General features: G+C 41.4%; 1 protein-coding gene across 8 annotated transcripts in view; it reads left to right on the plus strand.

Annotated features, from left to right (window-relative positions):
- The window catches only part of LOC311266815 (receptor-type tyrosine-protein phosphatase mu), a 171,975-nt gene that overhangs the window by 53,320 nt on the left and 99,429 nt on the right, over positions 1-19,226 (plus strand). For all 8 annotated transcript variants that reach the window (XM_084369382.1, XM_084369385.1, XM_084369383.1 and 5 more), the window contains exons 4-7: positions 3,392-3,470; positions 5,313-5,428; positions 8,182-8,356; positions 14,796-15,089. In XM_084369382.1, coding sequence (XP_084225508.1) covers positions 3,392-3,470; positions 5,313-5,428; positions 8,182-8,356; positions 14,796-15,089 — 664 coding nt within the window. The remainder of the gene's footprint in view (positions 1-3,391; positions 3,471-5,312; positions 5,429-8,181; positions 8,357-14,795; positions 15,090-19,226) is intronic.

Here is a 19,226-nt window from a genome sequence, read left to right on the forward strand (position 1 = left end):
TCTGAATTTTAAGTGAAGTTCAGTGACGGTTAAACATTTTGAGACACTGTTCATGCCGTGTTTCAGCAAATCTCTGCACATAGGGTGAGCGTTGAGGCCCCAAATGACATATTATGCCTTCCAGTGTGTTCAGGGAAATTCCCAGCATCTGTTGCCTTTCAAACCCCAGCGGAAGGTCTGTCTGTGTTTGTAATTGTTCCGGACCCAAACTGACAACATGGGTAAATGCGAGGATGCTAATGATCTTAGCACCACGCTCAGTCAAGAAAAAGAGAGACCAATGCTTAAAATTGTCACTAATTAACAACATGGCACTAATTATAGGTATCTTTAATTGCATAGTAACCTACGCAATTGTCAAAGGGAAGCCACCTGATACTTGGAAATTATTTTTTAATTACCGGTAAGGCTTTTAGTCATCATGAGCCTTTCAGCCTTTGATAATTACTCTTCTGTCAGGTCATCCCAAAAACTTTTAATTGAGATTGTCATGCATTTCCAAAACTGCTGAACACAAACAACTATAATTTACAGCAAATGTGATGCATCGTCTAAATATATCCCACTCAAAATATATACTGAGTGTTTAAGATGAACATCCATTATTTATCCCGATATGCAGCAGTGCACCAATGAGAGAGAAAAACCCAAATGTCCTCATCTATCTTGATTTTAATACAGTATAACTTATGGCAGAGCTAATCAATCCTGCTGTAATGTAGCACTTAGCCAAGTCCCTTAGGGATAGCAGGTGCGGTGATGTAGACATTGAATGTAGGGTTCACTGTCTGTCTCTCTGACAAATGAGAATGGTGAACTTTCCCGTGACATCAACAGCTTTCGTCCCATGTGAATATTTTCACTCTGTGGGTCAGGCCCAATTATGCATCGCACTATCATTGATGTTGAAATCAATTATATCACAGCTATTAGGCAGGCTGACTGATGTCTGTTGCACAAACAAAGGATTTCAATTAGAGAGTGAGGTCTAGTTCATTTGTCTGGTGGCAATATATGGAGTGGTTGGCCTTTTAATTTCCTTTAAATTAGCCTGTAATGAGGCCATAATTGGCACCCAAGACATTCACTTTCATATTTCATGAGACAAAAAAAGAAATTTATAATTAGACAGCCTTATCTGAAGGCATCCTGCCTCCCAGATGACAATGGTAACTATCTCCTCCTCCACATTCCTCGGCTACAAAGGGAATCTCAGAGATGTATGTGTGTGCAATCTCGCTATGACTAGCAGGACACAAGTTCCTGGGTGACACCATATACGGTACCTATCCATTAATATATACCGATCACTGGATGATATAGGGTTATATTTAGCGAATGATGGCATGCAAAACATGTGTAGTGCGACTGTGTGTGGTGTAAATGGTCTCTGCACCACACCCTCGGTTTGGGAAGGGCCCGGCATTCTGTTTCCCTTTTTATCACACTGCAGACCAGCGAGTACATAACTCTACATTCTGCTGGGACACGCCTTCTGCTGGGGCTTACTACCATTTGTTTTGGAGGAGAGCTTGGCCCTTAAAATAGGGTCATGTTGGTGCTACGCAGCACAGTTGCACTTGATTTCAGAGGTTATGTTGTCGGAGATGGCAACAAACATGTCAACTAGGAAACATTAGACACAGAGCAACTGTGAAATGCAACAGCAGCCACTTCCCTACCGTTTAAATTTACACTTAACGACTGGCTCGCTAGAACATGTGTTCACACTTAGTTCTTGTGGTATCTTTTCAAGCAGGTAGATTTGGTTTCATTTTTTCAGGTATCAGGTATTCACATCTGAGATTTCTACCCCAGTTAACAGTTTTTATAGAGACTGTTTCTCTAATAGAAAGCAATGCCAGCAATTCTGTCAACATGAAAAATAGCTGACAGGGAGGTCTGTGGATTATCCAGAGTGAACAGTAACCATGCTGTTCTCATATTTAAACTAAGCCTGGTTATCATTGAAGTGTTTGCTAAATGAAGATTTATAGATTGCACCACATGAACTCATTCTCACATAGTGATTACAGTAATTAGTATTATTATTATTATTATTAGTAGTAGTAGTAGTAGTAGTAGTAGTAGTAGTAAATATTTGCACTCAGTGACTGCCAGGTGAAACATCCAACCAAGCTGATGTTAGCTTGCTAACATAATGACCTCATGAGATAAAAATACGTACACTTTACAGTATACCTCAAATTACATAACATTAGCCAAAATGTTAGACTTTAGGGCCAGATAACAGTGGTTAGGTTTGCTTAATCTGTTATTCCACACTCATCCTACATACTGTAAATACTGCTAACACCCTAAAACTTTTATATTTTATATAACTTTTATATATAAGTTATATTTATATTAACTTTTATATATACTTTTATACTATTATAGAGCAATAACTCTAACTTTTCGCTTGAAAATTTGTATTAATTGACGTCTTGCATATAAATTTTTTTGATCACATGTACTTTGTAATATGGTATTAGGTTTAAACCGTGTGTGAGTGACATAGAGTAGTTAGAAAGTAAAGCAATATTTTAGTGGTTTTGTGAAATGCACAATTTGCAGCAAGAAGTCTGAGACAAAAACAGGTTTTAATATAAAGCTTCAAGCAGCAATGAATCAACATGTTGTTAAAGCATTCTGAGCAGTAGAATACAACACATCTTCTGTACAGCGTCTATGTTGTATCCACATTGCGGCTTAAACCTCATGAACACACAGAAGTTGGACCAACGACATCCCAAAACAGGAAATGGGACCAGTTGAGAAGCATCTGAATGCAGGATCAGTGACAGCTTGTGATGCTACAGTGACTTCCTGTTTACACATGTGATTGCTTTGGATTTGACAGCATTACAGAAATTTCCAGCAACAAATTCTCTGATCACTCAGGTCTGTTCCAGCTAAGACATTTTCATCTTTCCAGTCCTGGAAAGAGATGTTACTGTTCTGATTCAATGCACAAACGAAATTCCATTCGCCTACATTGCAATGGGGTGAGGGCAAAAATCTCATCACCTGGATAATTAAAATCAAGTGGTTAGATAACGGTAAGTGGGAAGTGAGGTTTGGGTGAATTGAACCCTTAAACATAGCTGTGATGTCTCACCTCCAGTACACTGTGTGCTTGCCACAGACTGTGTGCTAATCGTCTCAAGGCTCAAACTTAATTTAACACTTGCATGTCATAACACCTATCGGCTGTGACATATTGTGGAAATAACGTCAGCGGCCTGCAGCTGTGTGACCAGCTGCAGCTCTGCAAAGTGCAGATCGTATTAGCAGGAGCTGGACTTCTCTGTGCAGCCTCACTCAAGTGCCATTTGAAGACATGTGCCCATTTATCACTGGCGTTATGAGTCTCCTCTCTCCTTCTCAGATTGTGTTTGAAGCCGTAACCTCCGGGCAGCGTGGCTTGCTGGCCATCAAAGACGTCGTGGTCCAGGGCCACCAGTGCAGTAAGTCCTTTTTCCCTTCACCGTAAAAGAATATCATCAAAGAGTCATTGTCCTTTCCATGACACCCTCCCAAATACCTGTACCGTTGTTCTATCCAAGGCCTCCCAGTCAAACAAAAGGCCTTCAGAGAGGATACTACAGTCAATCCAAAGTGTAAACCTCCCTCCTCTTGGCTCCCTGAAGATTTACGAGCATACGGTCGACATGCTCAAGTGTGCTCGTGATTTAATGTTGCAGTGGCTCTATTAAATCTATCCTTTGAGAAATGGGAGAAATAGTGCAAAAGAAAAGGGGACGAAAAACAAATACCACCGTACAGTGTGCTGCTGCTGCTCGTGTTTGGATTCCACTATGTTTCTCCTCCCTGAAGGATATTCAGTTAAGCATCTCATCTCTCAGATGTTGAGATTTCTGCTACCGTGGCTGAATATAAGTACAAGCACTTCAGAGTGCGCTGCGGAGCTAATGAACATGTCATCACTCGCATATTTAGAATTTTTCTGCTCCGGCTTTTGGGAAAGTCTGCTGTTGCCGTGGGAGTACAAGGATGAGGGCTCTTCAGGATTCTTCATCGCTACGCTTTTGAGTACTGAGAGCCACGTTAGTCCGTATGGCACTCCTTAAGTTTATACTAAGAGGTGCTCACACTCTACAGTCTAAGTCTTAATCAATACCACATGAGGTCTCATCAATTGATTTATACATTATTCTAGCCCACATAACTGAAGTATCAAGCTCGGATTGTTAGGCGCTAATGACCTGGTAACCATTTGAAAGCAGCTGAATTCCTACAAATGTTATGTCAATAAGATGGATTTATTATAGTGAAAGGTGTTGCATATAAATGTATTTGAGGAAATCAATGACACCTTGCGACGTGATCAATGTTCAAATGCGTAAAAGTGTGGGCGGATCGATAACCCACTCAGTGGCAATCGGGTTTCTTTGAGTGATAAGCAAAGTGATCAGAGCGACTCCTCTGTGGAGCACAGCCAATTCATTTTCTATTTATATGACCGTGTGGAATATCTAGCACAAAGGTGTGATTATGCCACCGGGTGGTCTGCCTCTCCCTCTGTCATTAAAGAAGACATTAGCGATGAGAAAAATAGATTTGTCTTATTTGGCAGCGGATGGATTGACAGGACAAAGTTATAAAGGAGGTGCAGTTCAAAGACGAGGTTATAAAATATTAAGTAGAAGTGAAAGTCTTGATGATGAAAGTGATAGAATTAGCTTTTGCCAAGTCTTTAGAGATTTGGTTATGTTTCGAATCAAGGTCGCTCCACTGAATTGCCCTATTTTTCGATGCAGAATAGCGGTACTAATCAAAAATGTTCTACATAAGTTACTTTCTGTGGACTATCCCAGTCAGTGAGCATGCTGGTAATGAGCACAGCTGGAGAAAGGAATAATGTTTTTGGAAAAAATTCCCTCTCAATCAATAAAAGGATGCAGTTAAAAGACAGAAGAAATTGGGTTTTTGGTAGGTGTGAGATCTGCCTCTGGTGTCTCATTTTTAGGATTTAGGTGGAATGTTCCTCACAAAGCGATGCTGGCTTCCAGCACCGAGGGGTATCAGAGAGTGTAATAAAGAGCAGTATCCATTCAGGGTTACTTCTCTCAGTTGTCCAATTTTACATGCAGATTTTGGCACAAGGAGTTACGAAGTGGGTAAAAGTGTAATTGGCGTTGGCATACTCTTAATGCTGGCGATGAGCAGCTTCTCTAGCACCCAGCTCTGGTGATTGATTCTCATGAAGTACAAACCCATTTTAGGGAAGTTGGACTCTGTGTCTCAACATTGCACCTGTCTGAAAAATACTTGCATTTCTTTCACAGTGAACACGCCTCACTTCCTGACTATAAAAGGAGTGGAGGTCAACGCAGGACAGACTGCGTCCTTTCACTGCACCGTCAATGGACGCAAAAGGGACAATTTCCGCCTCTGGCTTCAGGTGAGATCCATTTTTATCCTCTTACTTACACTCTAGATCAAAGACAAGATCAGAGGGAGGAATCACTATTAGAAGCGGGCCCTGTGGAAATTAATGTGTTTTACTGAACAGAGCCTACTGTCTGAATATGTAATCTTCTGATCTGGAGTGCTGTTGTTGCCAGCAGGTCTAAGACGACTCCATGCCTATGTCTTCTTTAAATGGGATATTAGGAGCGTAGGATTCGCCATTTAATGTATGTGAGATCAACGTCGGGTTTGAGGGGATAACGACGTCTTTCATAACAGGAATGATTCCCAAATCAACGTTTTATCCAAGTTAAATCAGGCCAGATTTTAGCAACTGTCAACCAGTTTGTGTGAGCTGTCTCGCAAAAATGAGACGAAAATAAAATAGATGGTGAGCAAAAAATAAATTGATGATTAATCAGCATCAAAGAACAACCCATAATACTGTAGACACTGTGTGCCTGTTCAATAAATCACATTATTTGGGTCCAAATAGCTGGGTAAGAGAGAGAGGGTAGCAAAAAAAGAAGCTGAGGCAGGACTACTTGCTTATTTTTAACATGTTTAACCCTAATTACATGGCGCCAAATGTAAACAGTTACACCACAACCATAGACAGTACATCTTCCTGATTGGCTAGCAGATGTCTTCTAAAGTTGTAAAACAGAAGACCTCAAACATAGCTCTGGTTAGCCACAACTCTAAATCAGTTTGTAAAGTAATTTAAATGGAAAGTAATTGTTGAAACGGTTATAATGTACTGGATATATCAAGATACGGTACGAGTTAACTCAAAAGACAATGGGCAGCTAAGCATTTTGCCTGATACGAGAAAACAACGGACATGGAAGTGAAAGAAGAAACGCCATGGGGGCTTAAATCATGTTAACATACAGACAGTTGAATAATTAAAGGAAACCTGAATAAAAGAGTGGAGAAACATAACAAATGGCGGCTGAAGTGTTAGACAGCGCTCACAAACCACCAAATGAGGGAATATCTTTGGGAAGAATGGTGTTTCATCCCTCCAGTTGAGTTCCAGAGACTTATAGAATCAATGCCAAGGGGCTTTGAAGCTGCTGCACCTTTAAGAGACTGTATGTTGGTTTTTCCTTTAATTTGTCACCCGTCTGTTTATCATGGCACCTAGTCATGTACCATATTTACACAAATTATGGAAACTATTTTCTTAAGTGGAGCCAGATTTTTAACTACTTGATATTGCCATGAAACGTCCCTTGTTGATTGCTTACATTCGCACTATTTTTTGGATTACAAGTTTTCAGAAATTTGATGTTTAAATCTTGAAATGAGGCATTATCGAGTTAAAATTGCACAAATGCGCGTCCAGGCCAGAAATGTGAAATGTTGGTTAAAGGCCTGTTCAAGATTCATTTTGTTGACATATTGGAGTCAAAGGTGGATACATAGATAATTTTTGGATATTTATTTTTTATCACTCCATAAATCAGAAAATATCATCAACCATAAAAAGTAAATTTTTGCCATCTTCTTTGGAATAAAATGTAAATTAGTCTCTAAATGATATATGAACAAACTCCTCTTGAAGATCCCTCAGAGTATAGATGGGAATAAAACTGGGAGGCTCTGTGCATGTGAGTGAAAACGACCTTTAAAGATACGAGTTGTAAAATTCCATACATTTTTAAACGGATATCACCAAGAAACTTACCCAGTTGTTTGCTTTCATTGAGACAATTATTTTTTGTATTCTGATATTTATGTTAAACTGTGGTTAAATGAGGTTATCTAATTAAATATGCACTAATTTGCATACATGCCCAGAACAGATATCTGTCTAAAATACACATCTTAAATGTCTATTTTTGACATTTTTGTTCCACCAGTCTGAAAGTAGACATGAAAGCAAAATAACCCAAAATCTCAAAATTGACCGGTGCATGAAAAAATGATGTTCTCACCTGTAGTGCGCCCCCTGTAATTTAGGAACCAAAATGCCTTTTTGCCAGCCTTTCATCCACTTTTAAAAGCTGGTTTTAGGAAACAAAAGTAGCTCTGAAATCATTTGACAAATTCAAGACAGGACACTCACACGCTGCTTCGTTGTACCCTTGTGTTTGAGGTTTCACCTGTGTCTGGGAGGCGGGGGATTACAGTTGTTTCGGATCACCGCAGTATGGTCTTAACCTATATAGATGCTGGCTCTGTGGATACTGTGTACTATATCTGGCACAACTGAGCTGCACAGCAGTCTTGAATTGACCTTGTTCTGAGCAGCAAAGGTAGTGCATCTGGCAGACATAACCCTGCCGGCTCTGCTGCTAAGCACACTGTCACACATGTGATCAGTGGGAGCATGACGCTGGGTAAAGGTCCTCTGCCAGGTACTCCATCATTTTAACAAACACGTCCTCATTAGCACAGGAGCTGGAAAACAAACATTAAGTGAAGTCCCCCGATGACAGTAATGAAGAAATATTTCTAATGAACAAATGTCCCCCATCTGCCTGCTGTGAGGGGTGACAGCTGGGGAGAGCCCGCTGTGTGTTTGCGTGCGTGCATGTGTGTGCATGCATTCCTGTGTGATAAATGTATTCCTACTATCAGCCACCGATGGGAATGATAGGACACAAACAAGCACGTGCAAGAGCACACAACAAGTACGCTCAACCAGAGTTTGTGAAACACACAAGGTCAGGCCACTTTGCTTATTAAACCTTCCCGTTTTGGAGGCTCACTTGTGTTTGTCTCGGTTCCAAACAGGGCATCGGTGGACGGGAGGCCCCCATGAAAGCCACTAAACCTTGGAACAACCGACGCTTCATAGGCACTTTCGACGTAGAGAACACAACCAAGGGCGACTCGGGCCGCTACCGCTGCATCGTCCACTCAGACAAAGGGGTTGGAGTGTCCAATTATGGAGAACTAACCATAAAACGTGAGTATTGGTCCCAGAGCAGAGAGAAACACAAACACTACCTATCTGAGTGAACACAGCACAGACAGCGGGAATGTTTTCCATCCGCACGACCTCTGTGCATACAGCAAAGTCAACGGGAGATAAACAGGAAACGCTGCGTGTTCGTAGATGAAAATGTCCTCCTAGGCGATACTAAAAATACTAGCTTTTTATGTTGATTTGTTATCCGGTGGACTTTAATACCTTCCTGTGTAAAGGCTGTCCTTGACTGCGCACAATTCCACCTAAAAGATCACAAAGGCAAGAGGCACCAGGGTTTACAGTAACCTCACTGATATTTCACTCCTCTAGTCATTTGATATGAATTTATGGAGTCGTCTGAAACTAAATCCTGCAAGGCCTCACTTTCCTACAGCCCTATAGCCCGGTAATGGCCTTCTATATTTCTTCACCTCAATTTTCTCCCTGTGCTCTCAATTGAATTTACTGCCCCGATTTTTTTTCTCCATTTTTTTTTTTTTTTGTCTCCAAGCTTTATGTGATTGATAGGTTTAATCCTGGCTGTCCAGATCGAGGTCTGTCAATCATGCGAGAATGGCCGGGCCCAGACACAGCAGAGTGAAGAGAGAGATAAAGTCTCTCTGCCCGAGTGTATCAGTGGGTTTCAGTGGTGTACTCAAAGAAAATTTACTGACACTCCGGAGGCACTCAAAACCACACTCGTGCATAAATTCAGCAACACAATCACTCGCACATCCTCCTCGCACTTACACGTACTCGCTAGATGGTAATATTTCTGCTGATCACTGCTTTCAATGTGTTACTAGATATCTTCTCGCACGAGACAAACCAGTTAAGTGTAAAGTGCCTTTGTCATAAATATTTAAAATAAAGTAATTTTCTAGATTTAGGCATTCGTCGATTCTTGTAATGCATCCCTGCTTTAAATTCTGCAGAGATTTCACACCTCTATGACTCCGGCATAAGCCAACGTCGTCCGGGGAAGAAAAGAGGCGTTTTCACGGTTATAAGTGTCACACATAAAAAAGCTGATATCTCCTCTTATCGTACCAGTCATAAAACAAGTGCTTAACCCTCCTAGCAATGTGTCTGAGTCGTAAATCCTCCTTAAATGTGTGTTCACCGCGTCCGTGACTCGTTTTTGGAGGAGTGACCACGGAGCGATTCTGTGGATTATGAGCCTGCTACAAACGGCACATCGGCTCGCACTCCCCCCGCCGCTCATTACCATACACTGCCTTTTTCTACAACATGAGGAGAGTGAATGCTTGATTATCCCAGATAATCACTTCTGCCTTTCATGCCAGTATTCAGTCAGATTTATGTGCTTTTGTGGAAGTGCACTGCATGTATTTCTAGAGCGCCATACGGATTGGCCCCGTGCAGCCCCTTTCCTGTGCCCTCCTTGTGGTGGGCTCTCCCGTAGTGCAGCCAGTGGTTCTGAAAGGGGGATAATTACTCCCTGTCCAAGTGCTGGCTCCTTTCTTGGCCTGGTTAGAATCACCTGGAGCCCGCAGAGAGTCCGCTGGGCTCCGACGTAGTATTCTGGGCTGTGTTACCAAGTCAAGGCTGCCGAGGCGAGGCCGTGTCACCACTAATGAGAATAGCCACCAAAAATCGAAGGCCAGCCAGCCAAGCTCGTCATTTTCCTGTGGCCACCTCTTCTCCTATCAGGGCCAGATCAATGCTTTACTCACAGCCGCCCAATTAGGAAGAGTGCACAACGTAATGAGGAACTCTTGCATGTTAGCAGGAGAGGCTCTGTGGATGCAACGGGCAAATGAAAGAAGGATTTTATAAAGACTCAGGTCTCACTAATCTAACAGCAGAGCAGAGTGGCAGCTCTTATTATTGCTCTCAGTGTGGTGAATTGTAAATGGATGGCAGGAAACATGTGCGTGTCTGCAGTATGTGCTATTTATGTATGTTTTGCAGCTCTGAAACGATTAGTCTATTGATCGACAAGTCACTGGAAAGGAAATGAAATGACAATTTTGAGACCTGATTAATCATTTTAGTCATTTATTTAGCATAAATGCCAAAGATTGAGTTGTTCTGGCGTGTCAAATGTGAAGATTTGCTGTTTTTTCCCTGTGCTATATAACTGTAAATTTAATGTATTTGTGTTTTAGACAGTCGGTTTAACAAAAAAAGCAATGATAAGTCACCATGATGAGCATTTTTGACAATTTTATACAATTTGTAGACACATTAAGAATAGGCACATTAATTAAAAGATCTAAATAATAGTTAGTTCAAGCACTAGTCCATTGCTACTTAGTATGTCTTTATCATTCGGCCCGGGGGTCCATGTGCATGCCAGCGTGTGTGTATTTGTTGCATGTGCATGAGCGTGCATTTGTGTGATTGCGTTCTGGCAGGCGGGCAGGTGCTGCAGCAGAGGAGGACGCAGCTGTCGCGAGGCCGTTTGCCTGTCTGGTCAACATCATGGCAACAGCTGCTCGCTGACCCCCGCGTATGGCCGCCACTGTCATCTGCGCGCCGTCACCCATCTCCAGCCAGCACGGGGCTCGCTTCGGAGCCCTTTCCAGAGCCCCGCTGCTGCGACGGTGCCTCGTGAGGCTTAAACAGTGGGAATTGAGTTGTTAATATCCTAAAGTGTTCCAGCACTTGAGTGTATTTCACACCCGTAATCCGTTATTTTCAGTGCATCTGCTATGGCTGTTGAACAGAGGATTACTGCACCTACAGGAGTTATTACATCACTGTAAGCTGCTGTTGCTTTTGTGAAGCAGTAACTTTTCAAAGTAAAATGAAATGCTTATTGCGGTCATACGTTATGCTGCTTAGTCCTATTGTGACCGGAATGGTCTCAAGTGATAACGGCAAAAATGAGATTGAGTGGCAGCAGAGGCAGCTTTGCATTGCAGTGCATCTAAGGCCTGTTCTCTGTAGAAAAGGAAGATTGGTGTGAAGATGATGTCATAGGTAATTATATCAGACTAAACAGAACAAAAACAGATAACTATGAGATGCAGTATAACAATTTTAGTGGTTCTTAGCTGGTTGAATTGGAGTTAAGTTTGTCATCCTGTGAACTAGTCATGTCTGAGTCAGCAGCTAGGAACACTGTCATATTTTCGAGCCATTTGGTCCTGTGGCAGGTGTAAACACAGAATGAGTGCGTCAGCAAATGTGTCAATAAAATCTGGTAACAACCTCTACTAAAAGTTGTACTTTGAGTAAGTTCTTTTACAAAGTTCTTACTTTTTTAATTTGTTTTTTTTCCGATGATAGATAAATTACTCCTGGTCCTCGAATGGTACATGCCATCTGCTTTTCTCAGGAGAAAAAATAAAAGCCAAACAACATCAAGGAAATCTAAATACTAGATTCTCTGAAACCAACCCATTTAATACATTTTAGCCTCATTTGATGTTTTAACTTTTAATGCTTAACACCATTACAATAACATTGTACTCTGAGGGATGGTGTGGCAGGGTGAGTCTGCGCTGCTTTCTGTTATTTACATTAATCCGAGCATATTGCCACTTAACTGTGTTAAACCCCTTTAAGACACAACAACAGACCATAAAAGACCATCAAAACAAGCCAGATTTTGGATCACCTCATTGTTCTGTCTGGCTCCTGCACGCAGACTGGTGCGCCGCGTGTGAGTCCGGGAGAAGTCCTGCTGGATTAGCTGGTTCGCTTTAGGTGATGTTTGACAGCCACACTGGAGGCTTGGATTAGTGGCAGTTTAGGGACCTGCGACAGAGGTCACCGTGGGGTAACCATCTGCTAAGGGAGAGCCTCCAATGCTTTGTAGGACACCTCAGCCTGCTCTCTAATGTGCCTGGAGACTTCACCCTCTCCATGACAACTCCATGAGAAGCAGCCAGGCGACTAATGGCGTTATTCTGTTACATGTGTGCGCTCATTAGAGCTACTCACCGTGGCCTCTGGGACGTGTACCTATTGTTGTGCATGACAAGGGTAGATTCCTAAGCAATGCCTTGGCTGTGGGTCATAGCTCTTTGTTGACAATGGCAGGTTTTTTTGGTTGCACCAGGAGACGGGGAGTGTACAAAGCATGAAAGACATGACGGTGGGATTGAGAAGGTGCACTTGTTTTGTTTTCTCTATATTCAAATGGAAATTAGAACAGGCTGTTTTTTTGTGAAGAACTATTCTCACAAACATTAGTATTTACTAATTATGCCTCAACTCAAATGTTACTGTAGCCTCCCTTTTCCTGCTTTTATAATCCTGAAAATAATATTTTGATGAAGGTTCTCAGTCATCCAGGTCATGGTAATTCTAACTCTAACCGGCGTCCATGTGGGTTGTTAGGGCTAGGTGCTTAACAACCATTCACACCTGGGCTCACCTAACCCTAACAACCCACATGAAAACGCCGGTTGGATCAACAACCCACAAGTGGCCCTAACGACTCTGAAACTCAGAGCTCACAGTGTCCTTAACGACTCTATAAGGACACTCCCACACAGAGTTTAAAAGCCTCCAGTTAGTTAGAACTGAAGAAGCCTCTTGGATGAGAGGTGAAACGTCTTCAAGAAACTGAAACAAGTCCAGACGCCTACGATACAGCCCCTAGAAAAACTTTAATAACATTTTTGAGAAGTGTCATTAAACCAGAAACGGCACAAGGTTTAAGCAAGATTACACAAACATCGGTGACATAAGAGAGGAAAGGTCATCTTAAAGGCTGTCATTGAACACCACATTTGTATGAAAGAGGCCAACTTCTATTGAAGAACTTGAGATTACATTGCCGCAAAATCCAAACAGACACATTGAAGGTTCAAAGGGCCCAGAAATGTATTCAAGTGTTAAAGCATTCATTTTAGAGGAAAATTGAACTTCCATTAAATGTTTGCATAATAGTCTGGAAATTTGTCTATTTTTTAAGAACCACAGACTGCAGGATCATATTGTTATTGCTAATCATTGTGTGATGGTCTCTAACTTTGAAAGACCTGGACATTTTACCAGTAAGTCTGGCTCAAACAAAGGCGGCAACACAGATGAAGCTGTCCTCACAATGATAGTATGAAGAGTTTGATGTTGAAATACTGTTTCTCAGTCACTGCTTGAGTTATTTTGACAATGTTGTGGAGGGATAAAGCATTTGAAGCAGTTTGAATTGAACAAGTACAATTATTTGTCTGATTTGGACACACTGATTAAATCTTTGACTACCCATGCCCTGCTGTTGAACTGCAATACTGTCAGATATTCAACCTAGTGCTACACTCAATTCTTCTCCACTATGATTTAGAGGGAATATGATGTCCTCTACAGTGCACTACTGTTAATTAACAGTTGTCGTTACTATTTCTATAACTCAAGGGTCTAAATATGATGATCTTATAAAATATGATGCAATATCATTGATTAAGCTGCATAAAGAATAAAAGTATTAAAGTATTTTTCAATGTGGTATTGATGCTAAGATCTGAATACTTCCTCCCCAACTGTGTAAGAGATCTTTTAAAGGGGCCTTGAGAGGTTTTCTTGTAAAGAACCAAAAGTCATGTTTACTTCCAGTGTTAGACACCGAAACTCACCGTGTGTATCCTTGAGGTCAAAGAAATGTTTTAAGCGCATTTTCTTCCTTGTAAAACTTTTGCAAAGCTAATTTTTAAGCTTATTTTAAATTCAGCATTGTTTACATCAGTGTTCACTAGCTAGCAGTCGTCTCTTCTTCTTTAAATTTGCAGAAGCATTTCAGCGTACATGTATATTGCCGTGTTACTACCACTTGTTGATCAATGGGATAGTGTGAAAGCATTGACAGGAAGGCATACTGCGTCACACAACCTAACTTAAATAACACAAGGCTTAACTGTGTTGTAAAAGAAAGACTAGCCGAGATAGTTAACATAATATCGAGTTTTGTCGTAGGCTTTCCCAGCAGTGGTTTTCAGCTTTAAATAGAGAAAAGGCAAAATTACACAACATAATGAGTTGAGAGATTAAGGCAGCTGCTGAATCAGACGAGAGTGATGACAACTACAGTAGTTGTCAATTATCAGAGGCTTTTCCATAGAAGTCCATGATTGAAATCAATACGGTGTTGAATAGGAGCATCATTTGCCAAGGTCCTGGTGACTGTAGTCACTGGTGATGAGACTCCTCACCACACTGGAACTATTGATTGTTGCGTGGCTCTTCTTAAATACCTTGATCATTGGAAAACATGAAGATACTTTTGTTGTGCAAGATGGTTTTGATGTGGTTGATTGTTAAAAAGAACAAAATTGATTTTGAGCATCTTGTTTTCTTGGTACAAGCATTTATCCATTGTTTTGTTTTTTTTCTGTTTAAGAATGTCGGTGCTTTTTACACAATTAAAAATAAATAATTGTTTTCTTTATCGTCAAGACCTTCCATCATTTCACCATAATAGCTTGGCTATCTAACATCAATCATATACTTGTTTTTCCCCTAGAGCCCCCAGTGCCAATCGCACCACCTCAGCTAACTGCTGTCGGCGCCACCTACCTTTGGATCCAGCTGAACGCCAACAGCATCAATGGGGACGGCCCAATCATCGACAGGGAGGTGGAATACCGCACTGTGTCCGGCACCATGTACGACTTGCAACCTGTAGACAAGACCACACATAAGATCGGCCACCTGGATCCAGACACAGAGTACGAGATCAGCGTTCTGCTGACCAGACCTCTGGAGGGAGGCACCGGAGCCCCCGGACCGCCGCTGAGGGCCAGGACCAGATGTGCTGGTGAGGACAAAAATACTATAACTTACAGCACATATCTGAGACCTCCCTGTAGAGAAATTGTACACATTATATTGTTTCACAGTGACTAAAAAATCAAGTCATTATACAGTATGTAGATGCAGGTGTGTAAAATAAATTGTGTATACATTTTACCCAAGCTTTAAAAGTGAACTAGAGCCAGACAGAGAGAAGTTTTATTGTTGACAATCCAGTCAAACTACTCCTGTAACAGACCTTGCAACACAACGCAGAGGTTGGCAAGGAGCCTTTTCTCAACTCTAACTTGATAATTAATGACCCGTCAGTTACACATCAGAGACAAAGCCCACGGAACAGCAGTATTCATATTTGTTACAAAATCATTTGCAATTGTTCACAACTGAGATGAGAGAGAATCAAAAGCCAACATGGGGAAAGCAATTACATGTTATTGATGACATTTCAAAGAACAGAGAGAAAAAAATAAAATTTTAATTTGTATCTTTAAATGTAAAAGCCCTAAAACACAGAAAACAACAAGAAAAACAGCTGATCTATAAAATAGACCGATTCTTCATTTGCACTCAGGTGAGAATATTTACACCGGCCCCCCGCTCCTTGCATGCACGTCCGCGTTATTTTTTTTTCTGCCATGAGTGCTCGACCTAGACCCATCTGACCATGTTGTGATTGGCTATTACTCATTGCTTCAACACATCTTTGTGATTGGATGCTAGCTGGGAGCGCAAGTCTCACCCGACTGCGCTACTAGCACGTGTCTAATTATTAGTAATTCAAGGATGAAGTCATGGTTGGTAGATGGGTTAAACAAAGGAATTTGACACAGGAGATTGATGTTGGACTCCTGCCTGAAGCCAAAAGTCAATGCTGACCTATATTTTTTAGACTTAGTTGAGTTGTTATTTTTAGGTTGTTTTTTTGCAATTTGATTATTTTCAGTTTTCAGTCGCATTTTGGTGACGTTTAGGCACAAAACTACTTGGTTAGGTTATCAGTTATTAGGCCATTAGTTTCTCAAAGACACTGATTGGTTCAACCATTGTGTTCGGCCACCACTGATAGGTTGAAGCCTAGAAAAATGGATTTTAAAAGTTCACATAATCACGTGATCGCGCAAATCCAGGTGCCTCGCAGGGTGGGCAACTTTTCAAATTGCAGCACTTTCTTTACCTGTGGGGACAGATGCATCAGAATCAGAATCTGCTGCCTGCTTATTGTGCGTGTTTTAGTTTGTGAATGAGCCTGTGTCAATAGGTGCCAGGCAACCAAAATCACATCTCTGTTACAGTGCACAGCCCTAACAACTGAACGAACAAGGTTCACTTTCACTGTCAGCACTTTGCACAGTTCCAACACAATGAAAATGCAACAAAGAACAAAAGTGGACCGCTTAAATAGAAGAGAGACAGAGAGAGAGAGAGAGAGAGAGAGAGATATTGGTTTTTGTAACAGTCCTGTGAAAAAGAGTGGTCAAGCAGTTCAAGCAGTCTATTCATTCAGCATTTTTTTAAAATTATTATTGCCTTGGGCTTGTTGTATTTGAGTTTGTGCAATCTGGAATTTACTTTGTTTAACAAACAAAACATTTCAAAAAGACTCCTATTTTCACAAATCGCCCCCTGCAAACATAAATATCCATCAGTACAGGGCTCCATTGTTGGTCGAGCTCCATTGTGTTGCCTCTAAAGCCATTTGAAGTAAGTAACTCTAGCTCATAATTGCCCAACATATATCATCACCGTTTTACTCAGGTAATTATTTTCTATAGACAAAGCCCTTTGTGTTTGTATTGTTTCCACCTATAGATCTTCATTAGGAGTTTGAGCATTTGGACATAAATTGTCTCCTATCTGAGTAATGAGCATCTGGAACAATTAGAGCCATGCATACTTTTTACAAAATTTCACGTAACAGAAGAAAATGATAACTACAATATGAGCCTATGGGATAATAACAAGTTTTTAAACTTCCCCTGCTATTTGGAACAGCTGTGTGTCACAATAATTGATATGATTTATAGTTGGCTCCAAACATAGAGCTGAAAACTGCCCCTGCCACATGGTTAACTTCATAACTACTTGTTTATTCAGCTTAATTCTCATTCCAACAACCCTGCAAGCTTCCTAATTCTTTAGCAACACAGATTGATATCGCGTGTGAAGCAAAGTGCCACCTTAGATTTGGATCATTATATCGCTGCCGTACTGTGGGTATTCAAACTCAAACATGTACATAAACACTTTGAGAATGCCTGATGATATTGTACAAATTGCCCTTCTCACAACATTAACCAGCTAAATTCCCATGCTGTACCGGGATGCCAACTTGGGGAACAAAACAAACCTAGCCTCAGCATTTTCCCAGGCTAATGCTGTTTTTGTGTCCAGAGAAATGCTGATGAAAATGAGATTTTTCTCCCCTCCCTGCCCAGGGTGTAACCCCCTCTCCCCACTGTGAAGGTCATGAGCTTATTCATTTTTAGTCTGGCTGATAGGGATGAATGGCCCTACCTGTGCTGCCTTCTGAGCCAGGCCCGGATTCTGCGGGGGTCCTGCCCCCTTGGCCACCCTGCCGGTCACAGTCGGGGAGATTGATAGCCCCGGCTACTGAAGTGTGTTTGAGGAAGCAGCTCTTGATCTTGTCCGGCTCTCTGCTGGTCTTTCCCACTGACAGGCTGGGCCTCAGCAGAGCTCCTAATTGAACGGTTAAGACTCACAGGGATGTGTGATACATCACTGTTGATACAGACAGGCCCCGAGACTCGCTCCCCTTCTCCCTGCACTGCTGTCTGGAGGCGCTAATGAAAATCTGTGGCCACTTTAGAGCACTGTCTCTCTCATAATTATTCATTGCCATGCCTTGGTCACTTCACAAACTGAGCAATGTTTCTGACGACAAAGGATGTTTTAATTCAATCTTCTGTAAAATGTGGAATGTATAATGCAAGGACGCAACCAATTCAATTCAGAAGCAGGAGGAAGAAAAGGGGAGCCTTGAAAGATTTTTTTTCCCATGACGCACTTTCATTACTTTTCTAGTGAACATCAAAAGAATATCTTATCCAAGGCTCTTTGATTGCTCCAGGGGGTTATTTGTAGGTTTCAAGAGTTTCGCAGGAGGTTTAAAAAGCGCTTTGCTTTTGCATGTCCTCATGTCTTCGGACCGTCAATGTCGAATTTCAAAACTTGTTAACATTTGTTATTTTCCCATTTTTTCGACTGGCTAACATTACTCACCAAATATTTTTGAGGTAAAGGAGAAAACATTTGGTAAATGTGAAATTTATGTCTGTGTGAAGTTGTTTACCACTTCAGAGTTCTCCACACTCAGTAAGTGCTACTTGAAGGAAGACACTGTATTATCAGGTGGTGCCCTAGGATCACAGCAGGGGGCCCTGCATTTCAGCAACACCATTGAGAGACCATCTCACGCAGAGAAACCATTTCCAGCCCACGCTAGGCAGCAGAGATAAGTAAGCCTTAAACAACTACTCCTGTGCAGTCAGAGTTGTACTTTATGTCTGTGTTGAAAAAAAACTTGCTCGATCTTTTCAGTCTTCTTGCTTTGGGTTAAGACTATCACAGACGGTTAACAGTTTGTTAACTTGATGACAATTACTTTGCTCAATCAACAATTACTCTGGTTATTGTTTTAAAACTATCTGGAGTTGAGTGAGCCAGAGCAATACCGTTTTTCCACTAAAATGAGGTTGTATATGTGACGGGTGAGAAGACCTGGAGAATTGTGGGGGACAGTTCAGCTCAGAGTTCAGTTTAAATCCCTCAAACTCATCTGTGGATCCCAACAAATCCCAAGTATGCAGGCTTTTAAAATTCAGGGAAGCCCACCAAAGATAGCTGAGTGACTCCTTTTCTGCTTGTAGACGAGTATGCCTTTCTTTTTTTTTTTCTCGCATGTTGGTTGTGTTTGACATCCAGTTCCAATGTATTGGTGAATATTAGCGTGTCCACCCAGATGTCACGTTTCAATCAATGCATTCTGAGCTGGAGCCGATAAAAACCTGTGACTTCTGCCTGGAATGAATGCCGATTTTACCTTTCCGTCTCAAGACCAAAGGCAGATGTTAGTGGGTGAAAAGGGCTGTCCACACCAAGAACAATAACTCCACGATAACAA

Source organism: Pagrus pagrus, assembly GCF_965226575.1.
Source record: "Pagrus pagrus genome assembly, chromosome: 12".
Taxonomy (NCBI): domain Eukaryota; kingdom Metazoa; phylum Chordata; class Actinopteri; order Spariformes; family Sparidae; genus Pagrus; species Pagrus pagrus.